This window comes from Rhinolophus sinicus, linkage group LG10 (genome assembly GCF_036562045.2).
Source record: "Rhinolophus sinicus isolate RSC01 linkage group LG10, ASM3656204v1, whole genome shotgun sequence".
Taxonomy (NCBI): Eukaryota; Metazoa; Chordata; class Mammalia; order Chiroptera; family Rhinolophidae; genus Rhinolophus; species Rhinolophus sinicus.
Window position 1 is genome coordinate 57,347,662 of NC_133759.1, and position 15,432 is coordinate 57,363,093.

Sequence of the window (15,432 nt, forward strand, 5' to 3'; positions counted from 1 at the left end):
TGGGGGACGAGCGCTTTCATTCTGCATGTGGTTGTGGATGTTCTGCACATGCGCTCACGTGTCCGTGTGCCTACACCCTCCCTGTGCTGGCCTGGGGTCTCCAGAGTACACGATGGCCTGCATGTGGTGCTGGGCCACTCGCTGATTGGAGGTTGGGGGCACCTGGATCCTGAGAAAGATTTAGGGCTTCCACTCAATAAAATCTATTCTTACAAATTAGTACAGTGTCCGTGGTCTCAAGCACAACTTTAAAACTTCTCATTATTTTGAAATATATAATGATTTAAGTTGTATATTAAAATGTGTTTTGTAAACTTTTTTTTAACTCAGTGGGAACTCATTTTTATCAACTCGCTTTTATTTTCTTTTGTAAATCAAACTCTTCTCTCCTTGCATTTGGGCACGTTCCATATGTTAATTTGTAGATGGGCTGATTGTGAATTTATGCTTTAAAAATGCTCAGGAACATACATACTGTCTCTCGCAAAAATTATTTCATTTTCTCTGTTGCCACAACATTCCACACTCTGTTCCTGTTGCTAAGGCCTCTGGAATGTCCCAGTGCAGAAAAAGGATATAGAACGCTTTTTTTTCCCCCATGAAGAAGACATTTTATTTAAATTATTTTGTGTCCTCTAACTTACTTCCAAATATGGATATCTGAAAGTAAAGAATTTAGAAAGCTAAAATTAAAGCTGCTGTCGATTTTCATAACAGGCACTTGATTTCATAGGGTAGCGTGGACGAGATGCAAGTGTACCATGTTTCTTTCCGCAGGGTTTCTGTGTGTACGCACGTGTGCACACATGCGGGCTTTTTAGGGAGCTGTGATATGCTAGTCAAAGATTACGAACTGAGCTCACAGGTAGTGCAAACCTGAGTTTGAGTCCTGGTTGTGCTTTCTTGCTGGGTGATATTAGTGTGGTTCATGTGTCCATCAGTAAAATGAGGGTTAAAATATGTAAAAAGCGCTTAGCACAGGGCCTGGCGCACAGTAGTCTCTCAATAAATGCCACCATTTACCATTAAAATCATCATTACTGTCATCATCATGTGCAATGCCCTTAAGTTATTGAGGAAACTGAACTTTTTACAGAGTACAGATTTCTGGTCCCTTACAGACTGCCCCTCGCCTCTCGGCTTTATTAATGTTCCTGAGACTAACAAAAAGATCAGCGAAATCCAAGCAAAAATCAATTACCTGTGTAATCATCATTGTGGCCATTTGAATTCCTGTTACTTGAAAGGATTGGTATTAGGTTAGTGTAAAAGTAATTGCAGTTTTTACAATTATTTTTAACCTTTTAAACCGCAGTTACTTTTGCACCAACCTAATATAGTTTCTCTTTTTTTTTTTAATTGCCTTATTTATGAAGCGATGGGGTCCAGTCCCCAGAGATGTCTGGTATGTGGCAAAGTGATGTATTTTAAGCAGCATTGTTTGACATTGAGTGCTGTGGAAAACCACACAAACCAATACATCACAGAGGCCTAAATCTAAACCGAGACCACATGATTTAATGCTGTTTTAACTGTCTAATTAATAAAACAGAGCTGATACCTTTAATGAAACTGTTGATTTGATATTTATAGACATTTCATACTTTTCAGCTATAAAGTATGAATGTTATTCCTTTTCTGTAATTCAGGTTTCCCTTATGTCCTGTATCAGGCATTTAGCACAGGGGTATATGGAACTTAAGGTAAATTACTTTCGATTTTTATTTTTAAAAAGGAAATGTCATGTCAAGGGAACTATATAGACTTGGAAAATGGCTTATTATTACATGTTGATCATTGCATGGATATAACCTTTCCCCTTCTCCCACATGTACTATTTTTAACTCAATGTGGGCATGCTTTCAAGGAAAATAGCATATTGTTTAGCTCTTATTTTTCATTAAATTATTAAGCTTAGTCACAGAAGTCAGCGGTCTACTAGAAGCTTCCTGTGTTATCTAATCGGTTTATGCAGCCAAAGGTGTTTAGCCCTGACCAAATTATTGGAGTTGGAATCTGGAAGGAATTTCTAGAAATCATATTCCTCTGTTCTTCAAGGGACCAAAACCAGGCTATTGCAGTGAGTCAGACTTAAATGCCAGCTATTGACTTAGAGTACTTCACCTCTCTGTGAATCAGTTTCTTTCTCTTTGGAGTGGGATTGTAATGGTGTCTGTCTTGGCAGTTGTGAGGACAGAATGTAGCTACTGCATGCCAGAATCATGTTGGTTCCTGGTATATTTCAGGTTTATAGCTAGCTACCTGTGCAATTCAGGATAATAGAAACTGTTTAAGAAAATCTGAGCTATAGTCATGTGTAGATAGGAGATCAGTAATTTTATTTTAGAGATTATCACCACTATTTACATCTCCTCGGGGCATTTTCTTTTTCCTTAAAAACCACCAAGATCACCCAAACTTGAGAGACTGTGAAATTAAATTTTACGTGAAAGCAGATGCTAATCAGCTTTTTAGATCTTTTCCCCCTTTAAACTTAGTATTTAGACTACTAAAATATTTGCCTAATTGAAATGTGCTAATTATCCATTCATTGTATATATTCTAAATAGTGTATTGCATATAGTGTAAAATACTTGCATAAAGTAATCAATTTTGAAATATTTAAGAGATTTAGATTCTGGATCTGAACTGTTAACTCTGTTCCCTAGATTGTTGTTAATCAGTTGTTCATGGTTAGAACTTTTTAACCATATACTGTCACTAGTATCAACTTCTTTTCACCTTTCATGTATCTGCAGGTAATGTAGTTTCACGTTTATGTCTTAAGTTTAAACTTCTTACTGTAAAAAATCTAACGTGTATCTTGCCCTATTCTAATAACGGAACTGAAATTAATGTATGAAATGCTGTGTTTGGAACTGAAGTTCCATCTGTCCAGTGGCTTCAGTGTGTAAGCAAAAGGACTTAGAGGTTGTTGTGAGCTGAAAGAAGAGTATAAAAATAATTTTCTTTGTATTACATGCTGATGAAACCAGCAGTTTTACTCCGTGAAACCTTGCTTCCTTTCTTAACTGTTCCACAGAACTCAGAGACCAGATGGCTGGAATAGAATGCATAGTTAAACAAATAAAACCGTTCGATGGTACAGCTTTTGTAAATTGCTAAGCATTTTGTGTGGTTGCAAATTCTTCCCCATAACCCTTGGTAGAGTTTGTCTAAAGTTGCTTTACTGGGCAAATGTATTCATTGTTGCATTTCAATAGATTTGTCAGTTTTACCTCATACTCATGATTTTTGGTGCGTTTTATTTTAACCCTGTGTAATGGTGTTTCTGTAAGCCTGATTTCATTTCTCTCTTACGAGTCATGGTGTGCCACATCAATGACTTTTAAACTGGAAGTGATATGTGTCCCGGTGCACTTTGTCATAAGGCATGTCCGTGAGAGAGTATTGCCACCCCAATGGTTTCATACTAATCAGAACCAGATGAGTGAGTGATACTCCCTTTCTTTGTTGCAGACATGCCAATATTTGGTCTCTGTCCAGCCCACGATGATTTCTACTTGGTGGTGTGTAACGACTGTAATCAGGTTGTCAAACCGCAGGCATTTCAGTCACATTATGGTAAGTGCTTCATCATTTCAAAATCATTGTTAGAGCGTAATAGGTAAAGCAGGCTTAAACTGAAGGCAGCGACAGCCTGGGTAGGTTATGATGTCCCACCCCCTGTCAGGAAGTAAGCCTTCTAATTCATTGAATGAGTTAATGCCTGTCAGATCTTGGGTATTTTATGAGTTTTATTGAGAGTGATGTTCATTTTCTGATTTTTATTGAAATTAGACAGGGAAAATGTATTTTACAGACTCTCTTTGGAATATTGCATCAGTATAGTAAAAGGTTTGTTTCCTTCTAGATTCCATGGTTGTGAGTGTAGTGGATGGTAAAATTATAGATACACACGCCGTATGGAGACATGGGCTTTCTAAAGGAAATGTGATTTTGAAACTTGTAAGTTCAGTAGTTCTCAATCTATCCTGATGTCATGTTTTAATTTGTCAGTGTGATGAAGCTATGACATCTTCCCCATCACAATTATTCATGTACTTAGAATGAGGCCTATGACTTTAGGAGTGTCACGAGCCCCTGAGCCATCCCTGGGCTTCGGGCTCCAAGCCTGTCACCTGGGGGTTTAGTCATGGAAGGATCCAGATAAGGTTCTTTTGCATTGTCATAATGCCACCTAAAGTGTTTAAAATAAAATTCTGATTATAAAACTTAGTTTTATACTTAGTTTGGTTCAACAACAACTCAGAAGTATTTGAATACCCACCTTGTAGTATGATTCCTACCTCCATGGAGTTTAAAATCTAGCTGGAGAGATAGGCAAAACTAACTAGAAACATTTTTTAAATAACTGCAAGTTCTTTCTTTGTTTTCCTTACTACTACAAATGCAAGCTTGAGAGAGAATAACCGTGGTGTCCTTCTGTAGATAAGTGTTTAAGCAAAGCCTCTGAGGAGGTGACCCTGGTGACCTGAGCCCTAAGTGATGAGAAGGCAGCCACCCATGTGACGATCTGGAATAAGAGCATTCGATACAGAGGGAAGAGCCAGTGCACAAACCTGAAGAAGCCTGTGTGGGTGGAGGGTAGTTAGTGAAAGGAATTAGAGGCCAGAGAAGCCCAGCCTTGTAGGCAGGGACCCTGATCAAACACTGCCTTGTAGGCCAGAGGAAGCAGCAGCTGGGGGACCTCGGAGGGTTTATATAAGGGAGTAAAATGGGTCCAGCTCATGGGCTGATTTGCTGAGAATACGTTGTGGGAGAAGAATAGAAGCAGGGACAATAGTTCAGAGGGAGGAGATGAGCGTAGACTGAGGCTGAGGTGCGGCAGCAGTGCTGGGGGGGCAGCGTGGGGACACATTTTAAAGCTACAGCCTACAGGACTTGCTGTCGTGGCAGCGGTTTTACGAGGAATGCCATCATAATCAACATCCCACCATTTTTTTCCCAGGGAATAAATTTTTTATGTAGTCATGAGAATGTTCTTTGCGTTTCTGCTTCTGGGTGAGGCCCTGGGGTAGGCACAGAGAGTGAGTGCAAACATAATAAGACACTGTCTTCCTGCTTAGGACTCTCAGAGGCTGGGAACGGCAAAGGCAGTTTGTCACTTGCCAAGTGTTGGGAGTTAGGTCTATGAAGCCAGACTAGACTCGATTTAAACTTAATGTTGTAAGAACCGCCGATTAGCTCTTTGCCTCGAGCGAGATCTCCAGCCTCAGCTTTCTTTGCTGTGCTGTTTCCCAGTGACGGCTAACTGGGACACAGTGGGTAAGGCCCTCATTCAATCCAATACGTAACAGGCATGCGAGAGAGAAAGGCACAGCTGTAGGTACAGAAGGTATGTGTCTCAAGTCCTAAAACGGTCTGAGGTGTTAAGAGTTGCTTCTTGTTGAGTAACTCAGAGAAGTCTGCATGTTGGGCTACCTGGAGAGTAAAATGGATTCTTTTTTCCACGTGCAATTTTTCACCCTCAATTTTTGGATACGTGCTATGTATTCATTGTGGAAAATGCAGAAGATACTTTTAAAAAATCATCTATAATCCCCTAAAATGGGAAGTATGTTGATGGGGTAGGCAGGGCTGCCATATAATACCTGTACAGTTTGTACACTGAACAGCCATATTTGTGGCCCCTGGTGGGCAACTGGGGTGACATGAGCAAGTATGGAAGCAGGAAGTTCCAGGCTGTCTGGAATGGACGGCACAGAGTCTCCGTTGGCCAGAGCTGATGGACCCACCTGTGGAAAGCTGTCTGCAGACGCAGCCCGGGCCCAGCCGGGAGAGCCTGGGAGCCCATCGGACACCTGTGCCCTTGATGCGTCAGGGGAGACCTATTGCCGGATTCTTAGCACCAGAGTGATGTGACTTGGTCCTGCGGGACTGCTGGGCAGAGTGGAATGGGAGTGAGAGGAAAGAGGGACGCGTGTAACCTCTGCAGTTTGGGTCAAGGCCTGCTCAAAGGTGTTACCTCGTTCAGGACTCCTGAGAGAAAGGGGCCCTCTTGGTCCCCTCCTGGTTTCCTCTTCCAGAAGCACTTCACACAGTTGTTACAGCACACTTTATGGAGATGATTTTCTTTCTTTCCCTTGGAATGTCAGTGTATAGCGAGGGAAGGAGGAGGGGTCTTAAAACCTTATTTCTACCCTTTCTCCACCAGTACCTAGTACACACAGTGTCTTTTAGTAAGATTCTTGTTGAATGATAAAGTAATTGTGGTAACTTCAAACGTGTGAATGAGAAGGTGTGAAGGTGTGATTCACACACTCACATGCCTTCTGTGGCTAGTCAGGAGATGTGACTGGTAAAGCCAGTGGGTGGGTGCTTTGGTCCCTCTAGTGGCAAGGGAAATATTAAAGTTGTGAGAGAGGAAGTCCCTGGAGAAAGATGATGGCCACGTGGGAAGTTCAGCTGGCAAATTGGAAGGCGTTCCGTCTCTGAGGCCACAGCCGAGGAGTAGTCTGATGGAGCACACAGAGGTCTGGAGATGGCTAGGTATGTGGGCTTGGGGGCAACAGCATGAAGTGGAGGCAGGCGCCCTGGGACGGCCCTGCGGGGGTTTGCAGTGACACCTCCTCAGCTGGAGGGGAGGACAGGTGGGCAGGGTCGACAGGCCGAGAACCATTCCCGGCGCTGCCAGTCTCCGTCTTCTACCGTTGCTACTGGGTGGTAGCAAGAAGTAGTAGTTTTGGAACCCATTCTTTTTGTGTTGTAATTTCAGAAGGCCCATTCTTGTTGTTTTTCCAGAGTTAACACCACTAAAAGGTCTTCAAATTCAAAATCTTTCCAAGTGGTCATGGCAGTCTGTTTATTACCTTATTAGGAAGAACCCACACCTGCCAAGGGAAGGTTTCTACTTTTTATGTTTTGATGAAATTGGTGAAAATGTGTGGACAGTCTTCTGTGAGTTCATGTATTGCTGATATCATTTGTAACTTCTGTGAACAAATGAGCAGTTGCTACAAAGCCCAACAGACATTTCCTTTAACACCACTGCTGCCTGGGTCAGGGAAGGAAGCTACAGTGGCAGGAAGGCTTGTAGATCAGTGAATGTTGGTGGTAAGATTATTCTGAATTGGTGAGCAGCTTATCATGCAGAGCAGGAAGAGGCTGTACACTTTTTTTGCGAGCCGAGCTGCCTTTTTGGGAATTAGTGATTAACCAGGATTTCCATCTGAGCAGGGATGCTGAGTGACGGTGTTGTCATTTTGGCATTTCCAGTTTCACATAGTCTGATTGCATTCGTAGTATAGATTGCTTTCTTCCTTGGAAACTGCGTAGTAATACCATGCTTTCTTGATGTTGTTTTAAGGTTTTGAAATACTCCAGCATGCCTTATATTTATCTTTCATTACTCAGTATTTTTAAGAGCACTATGTTATTTACTGCTAATTTCAGATTTAAAAGTGTAACCTGAATCAGTGGGTCCCAAACATGCTGTGCATCTGGATCAAAGGGAGCTTCCTACGTGGGCCGCTTCCTGAGGCCCTTCCTGATGCCCAGCTGGCTGGGGGTCACCAAGGCTAAGACTCAGGAGTCCCTGGGCTGATTCGGAGCCACAGGCTGGCCCAAAGCACGGGGCTCACAGCAGACCCCGCTCTCTGCTGGAGCTGCTGCCTTGTGTCCTGCGGCCTGGCATAGTGACTGCTGCACAGTGGCGCCCAGAACTTGGTTGAGTCTCGCAAAGATGGCATGAATGGAGGCCCCTGGTTGTTTTTTGTTTTATTTTTAATGGCTTTTTAGCTGTTTGTATTATGTGCCGGAAATGGCACATTAATTGTCTCTAAAACTTACAGTGTAAAGGAGGACTGAGATGGTGAAGTTCCTCGGGCCAGAAGCAGCTTTCTTTCTTTTTTTTTTTTCCTTTTTTTTTAATTTTATTGGGGAAGGAGAACAGGACTTTATTGAGGAACAGTGTGTACTTCCAGGACTTTTTTCCAAGTCAAGTTGCTGTCCTTTCAATCTCAGTTGTGGAGGGTGCCTTCAGCTTCAAGTTGTTGTCCTTTTCAGTCTTAGTTGTGGAGGGCGCAGCTCAGCTCCAGGTCCAGTTGCCTTTGCTAGTTGCAGGGGGCACAGCCCACCATCCCTTTTGGGAGACGAAACCGGCAACCTTGTGGTTAAGAGGACATACTCCAACCAACTGAGCCATCCAGGAGCTCAGTGGCAGCTCAGCTCAAGGTGCCGTGTTCAATCTTAGTTGCAGGGGGCGCTGCCCACCATCCCTTGCGAGACTTGAGGAATTGAACTGGCAACCTGGTGGTTGAGAGGATGCGCTCCAACCAACGGAGCCATCCAGGAGCCAGCTCAGCTCAAGGTGCCGTGTTCAATCTTAGTTGCAGGGGGCAGAGCCCACCATCCCTTGCGGGACTCGAGGAATCGAACTGGCAACCTTGTGGTTGAGAGCCCACTGGCCCATTTGGGAATCAAACCGGCAGCCTTCGGAGTTAGGAGCATGGAGCTCTAACCACCTGAGCCACCGGGCAGGCCCAGCAGCATTCTTTTGAGGCTGTTTAACAAATTGGGAATCTCAGTTGATCAGCTAGTGGTAAATATGTTAAACTGGCTACTGGAGAGCCCATAATGTGTAGTTCTGTTTACATGTTTGCTATGATCTGAGAAGGTGGTACTAGCTGGAGACTCACAGGGTGCCTCGCGGGTTCTGTGTTGAGAGCGTTTCCCAGGTGATCCTGATAAGCTACATGGTGCACTGCTGCTCTGGGCTGCTGCTGCTCTTGGCGTTTGCTTCCAGGGATACCTGTCTTATGCAGACATGGCGTGGTCTTACCTCGGCATAATAAATGAGTGATACTAAATCAGCTCGGACAGGTGCCACATGTAGAATCCCTAGAATTAATTAAAACTTTGCTCAAATGTCAGCCGTTGAAGTGTTTTGCCGCAGACTAGTTAGGCTGACCCTTTTGGCTCAGCCCTGAGTCCCAGAGCAAGGATTCCGTGCCCACATGGGCCTCTGCCACTCTTTCCCAGTTCTCATCAGCCAGGTCCCATCCTTGTGATTTGCTTACTTAATTCCTCTTAATATTTTTCTTTAAACCACTTCTATTTAAATAAATCTTTTATGAAGAAAATCTTCCCAGAATCATCAGCGGGAAAATTCATGATGTTTGTTTGCCATACGATGGTGAGTGTAAAAACAAATACGGAGAAAAGATGATTCACTTCCTTGACGGTCTTGCCAGTGCCAGCTCTGAGCTCTGAGGCGGCCCCTTTGTTGAAAAGGAGAGCAGCACATTTTAGGCAGGTGTTACCCACATGTTAGTGTGATGTTATCAGAAGAATTGAAAGAGATTTGGAAGCGGAGTAAGTTTTCACTTGCAATTTAATGTTGCTAATGTTGGGGGTTGAAGCTACTCTGCATTTTGGGAAATACCGGCTCAAGCTGTTGGGTTTGGTGTCCTCTGAGGTTTAGGGAGCTATCTACTGAGGCCAACCCTAGCCCTAGAAAACGCCATACCTGGGAAGCTGAATTCTCAAATCTCAGGTTGATCTGCAAAGGGACAGATCCCAGATAAACACCCATTGCCATTTATCAGCTGACTTTTTGTCTTGATCCCCTACCAGATGCCGTCAGTGGTGTGTGAGTCTGGGCTCAGTGTAAAACATCAGCACCTCTCAGACTCTGCTCACAGAGGGAGAGATCATAAATGGGGTTTTTCATAACTTTGTAAAAGTAGCTTTAGCAGAAACACTGCTGCGCTCTTCTAGCTTTCTCCACTTGCAGGCATTACGGATCCTATAAAATTAACAACCATGCCCATTGCTTGTTCTTAATGTTCCTTGAAGTGCACTGAGGTGGCTTGGATTCTTTTAGATGCCGACATATATTGCATTAATTTAAAATGACATTTTCAACAAAGGATGAGTAAATAGAAATTATTCATACTTTTTTGGGCTAATTAATTGGTTTCAAAGAACATCAGTGTAAAAGCGAAATGAGTCTTACTCTGTGAGTTCCACTGGGCTGGTTCTGGCAAAAATGGTGATTCCCACTGTAGACATTTCACATATCTGTGACCAGCGGTCGCCATCCTATAATTAAGTTAGTCTACATCACAAAGCAGAGGTTTTGCTGTTTAATAAAAACACACCCCCTCACCCTTTTACCGTCTGATTGACTCAGACCTGGAGTTACAACTTCAGGCATTTTGAATGACTTATTTTATTTGGCTACTAAGTAACTTTGTTTTGGGATAAGGAAAAATGTTTCTTTTTTCTCTCCAGTATGCCAGCTAAATTGGCTACTGAATTTTTATAATCTAAATCTCTTCTACTTTGAAACTTTCAGTGATAGTTAATCTTTTAGGATTGACATTCATTTAAAAGTTCATAGACTAATGATAATTTTTAATAGCACTTGATGGTTCACAAACCCTTTCACATGTATTATCTCATTTCCTGTTCTTAGAGATCCACAGAATGGATGGTTTTATTCCCAGTTACAGATCAAACTCCTAAAATAAATTTCATTCACACAGATAAAATGTACCAGACCAGGTTTTCTGACTACTAGTAGGTATTTCTCATGCATATAATAAGGATGTGTAGAGTTAAAAAAGAAAATCTAGAGAAAATGTGAAAAATTCCATCTGTCCAAAACCCTAATTAGTGACAGATGTTTTAGCTCAGGTAGAATTTTAATGCTTAGAGTAGCTGGGTAAGCACTGTAAACCTATTACCTCAGAGAGTACATTCAGTAATTTGAAGATGTAATGATAGTAGATAGATATTTGATTTAGCACAGTCCTTGGATTTCTCTTCAGAATGTTCTCCTACTTTATTTAACCCTAAATCATAGCTAACCAAAGATAATCTCCTCCTCTTTTTGTTCCAGCCTCATAACATTTTGTAGCTTCTTTAGAGAATTGGTTGGCATATTTATTTCTGTAGTCAGTATAAAGATTGAAACTTGTTTCAGAGCCAAAAATATTTCGCTCTCTTGCTGTGGAGACACATGTCAGGCCTTTCTCCAGAAGGCGAGGGCTGAGCCAGGGAAGGGAGCTAACCAGAGTAGACGATCAAAACGTGAATGCTGTCAAGGTGGACATTAGTTTCACTCTAAACTTCCCAGTTGACCATTGGACCTAAGCTTCTTGTCACTGAATAGCATGATGTAAAACAAATGCAGTAAATTGAGTTTTTCTTTGCCAGAAGCCAAATAGTGTTAACACAATTTTATATGAGGTGTGATCAAACTACAGTGAATGTTTAAATAAAAGAAAAATGTATTATAATAAAAGACACGTTGCCATTAATCCCTCTCAAAATACTCCCCCTTCGCTTCAAACCACTTATCCATCCCATCATTCTTGCCACTTTCTGAAGCAGTTCTGGAAGTCCTCTTTTGTGAGTGTCTTTAGTTGCACTGTCGTGGCTGCCTCATGTCCTGAGTCATTTTGACTTTGGGGAAGAGCCAGAAGTCGCATGGTCCCAGATCTGGTGAATAAGGTGCATGAGGACACACTGTAATGTTTTTATTTGACAGAAATTGCCATATATCAGAAGCCATGTGTGACACAGAGTGTTGTCATGATGGAGGATGATTTACGGCACACTTTAAAACACACCCTCTCTCAACCGTAGTTTACACCTGACTGACTGCATTGAACAAGTTGAAACTTGTCACACATTGTTACTAAGTTTCGACGCACTGCTTTCAGTATTGAAGATCGCTGCCTTTCTGTTGGATGGTACTCAGCAGCAGCATTCACCATATTTTGTGATCACAACAGAAAGGCTCCGTGTCACACGTCGCTTCTGGTATGGCAATTTCTGTCAAATGAAAGCATTCACCTTATTCACTGGACCTGGCACTATGAGATTTCGGGCTCCTCCCCAAAGTCAAAATGACCATGAAATGTCAACGTTTTGAATTGATTCAGAACATCGAGGCAGCCATGACAGCACAACTAAAGACACTCACGAAAGAGGACTTCCAGAACTGCTTCAGAAAGTGGCAAGGATGATGGGATAAGTGTGTTCAAAGTGAGGGGGATTAATGACAATGTGTCTTTTACTGTAATAAATTTTTTAAATTTAAACATTCACTGTATTTTTCTAATACACCTCATGTTATTTCCTTAGTTATATAATCAGCAGATATCTTTAAAATGGTGCTATATTTATGCCATTTGTAGGAGCAACATTTTAATTTCTAGTTATAAAATGTGTTAATATAAATGTGTGTGTTTTTTTCCCTCACACTGAAATTCTAATCAAGTGAAAGCTCAAACTTGCAGCACAACAGTCAGTAAGTCAAGTGACAGGGAGTTGGGGCAAGGAAAGAGACTTTATTTGGAGAGATAGCAAGCCAAGAAGATGGCAGACTAGCATCCTAAATAACCATCTTGAGAAGGTACAGAGTTCAGGCTTCTTTCATGTCAGGGAAAGGGGGAAATGGGAGGGGTTTCAGGTCAGCAGGTGATTGTTGACCGCAGACGTCAGCAAGGCTCCAAAGGGGATGGTGAGACTTCTTTGCTTTTGGTCAACAGAGTCTGGTTGCTGTGATCCCAGTCACGAGGTTCCCGTAAATCTTTTGATAAACAACCATTATTTGTGTACATACCTTCTTTATCCCCTTGGGGAGGTAGTTTCAAGCAGTGAGGTTGCTTCAGTAACTCCTAGGCTGCAGGTTAGCTTACTTCCATGATCAGCATAGCTATGTGCAGGACTAAGCAGAAGCTGCTAACCGACATGTCGTGGGAACTGGCAGGCCCGAGCAAGATGGAGTCAGAAAGACGGATTATTTTATTCTGTTACAAAATTTGTGCCTTTTTTAATGTCTGTGTCTTGAAGTTGTTTTGAAAAAATAAACTGGCAATGATATTATCCATGTATTTAACAAGTATTTATTGAGTACCTACTGTCTACTCTAGGCATTGTTCTCCACTGAACTAGAAAAGCAATGTCTTTGACTTCATACAGCTTATATTTTGTTTAGGGAGGGTGGAGCGAGAAGGATAAAAATCAAGTAAAATAAGATTATTTCACGTAGTGATAAATGCTAGGAATAATGTGAAAAAAAATGATCAAGGCAAGGCATTTTAGATAAGGCTAGTCAAAGAAAGCCTCTCTGAGAAGTGGATGTTTAAGCTCAGTGATGAAAAAGAGCCTCTGTGTGAAGGTCTGGAGGACCAGTGTTCCAGAGGAAACAGACAGTACAAAGATCCTGAGGTGGAAACGGGTTGGGCGGCAAGGCCAGTGAGGAGGTGCCAGAGCACTGTGCAAGGAGAGGGCTGCAGGTGGAGTTAGGGAGAGGGGCCGGGGCAGAGAAACCAGGATGCGGCAGTGCCAGCAAGGCTGGGTAGCTGGACGATTTGAGCACGGAAGCATCTTTTTTTGTTTTGTAGTGGAACAGTAATTTAGTCATACAAGCCAGAAAACAAAAGAGGATATGTACACTTTTCTGGGACTTCTCATACTCTCATTTGGGTAACAGAAACTTGTTGATCAAAAAACACATGTATTTTGATTTTTTTTCATTATTAGCATAGTAGTATACATTGTAAAAAAAAAAAAAAATTAACCAACAAGAGGATAAATATGCAATCAGAATAAATAAAGCTTCTCTGTGTTACTTATTCTCAGTCAGAATAAATAAAGCAGTTTGGCATTTATCCTTGGAAGGTTCCTAGACCTTGGGCAAAACAATATTTGGCTCCATACTTCTCACACACGAAAAATTAGATTTGTTATAAATCTACTTTTTAAACTTAATAACCTATCTTTTCCAGGTTAATGCATGTTGCTCTATTTCCTTCTTTCTGAAGACTGCCTGTAATTCCACTTCTTAATGTATTTAACTTAATCAGTTCCCTATTGACAGGCATTTACCTTTTCAGTACATTATTCCATGCAATGCTTTAAAGACCATTCTCTGGGAATGCCTGTGTATTTCAGCGTATTAATTCTCCTCAGGGAGGCTGGCATAGCGGCCCTCCAGGTTAGTGCTAGTGTGATGCATAGAACTACTTCAACTCTTCTGATTTGTGTCATCAGCATGAGACAGTGAAAATGTGGGTTTCTAACACCATCAATCAATCAAGAAACTATTACTATTCACCAGTGCTACTCTTGACTTGTCTGCCACATATAGAAATTGTTAGGATAGCTGTGCTTCACATTTTAAAGGGGACATTTTAGGATATAAATCCATATTTTAGTTGTATTTTCTAAAAGACGTTTTTCCTGACAATCATTTCACAAGACTAATATGTATGTTGACTAGTTAAGATACGCACACACACCAGCTGTTTCAACCCTGTTAAGTTGTGGTCTTACATGTGACCAGAAGAGGGAGTTTTTATCACTTCCTTATGTTGTAGCGCCTACTGCGTACCTGGCTGGGATAATTCCTCCCATGCATGTTCTAGTCCAAGCCCATGAAACAAACTGGTTTGGGGCAAGAGGTCAGTGGCCACATTGTGTATCTAAAAATCCCAGTCTTAGGTTTACTTCTACATCTTGTTTTTAAGACAAGAGTTCTCAGATTGAACTTCAAAGAAATTTTATACCTTCTCCTCTTGTGTGTTTGAAAGTTAAAAAAAAAAAGGAGAGGGAAAGATCAGGGAAGGTAATTACCTCATGGTAAAATAAGTTAAAATACAAACAGTAAACCCTTAACCACATATGATAGAGTTCTTGATTTGTGGTTTCCCAGGGTCAAAAATAAACTCTGAACTGAAATTTGTTTCATTGCTTCTTGTGCTTGATATTTTAAAAAGATTGTTAGAATTCTTAATACAAGATTTGTAGTGAGCTTTTGAAAGTGAAGAGGTTGTTACTCCTGAGTGGCTAGCAGGCCTTTCTGTGTGATTCTTACTGTGCTCAGTTGTGCTACTTGAATCTCAGTCTGCCTAGCCAAACAAATGAAATGGGTGACATCGTCAGGATAACTCGTTTGCTGTAATAATACCAGGATTTCATATTGTTTAAATTCTTTTCAGTTGCCTTTATAGTGCATTTTTTGTAACAAAAACTTGTTAAAACAGTTTCTCCATGGACTTTTTGATTGACATGAGTATATGAAATATATATACACACCATATATTTTTACATAGATACACAAATGTAATAATCACAAACATGCTATTTTCAGTTAGCCTTCTTTTTTCCTATTTCATTGGTTCTTTCTGCCTCCCCACCGTCTTCACCTTAAAAGTCCTTTTTACTCTGTAAGCTGTCGATGCAACTTGGCATATAACTTAGTATTGTACATCCTTCTATATTTTTTTTTCATGCTCATAACTCTATATAGGCACATATAATGCCATGTTTTACTAGCAGGCACTAGTTTTACAAAAAATGGATCATGTTATGCACACTTGTTTTCTACTCAACAATACTACCTGGGAATCCATTCATATCCCAACATAACACTAATCCCCTTTTTAATGATAG

The 15,432-nt window shown here is 41.3% G+C and overlaps 1 protein-coding gene across 6 annotated transcripts in view; it reads left to right on the top strand.

Moving 5' to 3' along the window:
- ATXN7 (ataxin 7) overlaps window positions 1-15,432 on the top strand; it is a 128,699-nt gene that overhangs the window by 74,833 nt on the left and 38,434 nt on the right. For 5 of the 6 annotated variants that reach the window (XM_074313234.1, XM_074313230.1, XM_074313233.1 and 2 more), the window contains one exon: window positions 3,481-3,585. The exons of the other annotated variant lie outside the window; for it this stretch is intronic. In XM_074313234.1, the coding sequence (XP_074169335.1) occupies window positions 3,481-3,585 (105 nt within the window). The remainder of the gene's footprint in view (window positions 1-3,480; window positions 3,586-15,432) is intronic. 6 annotated transcript variants of the gene reach the window in all.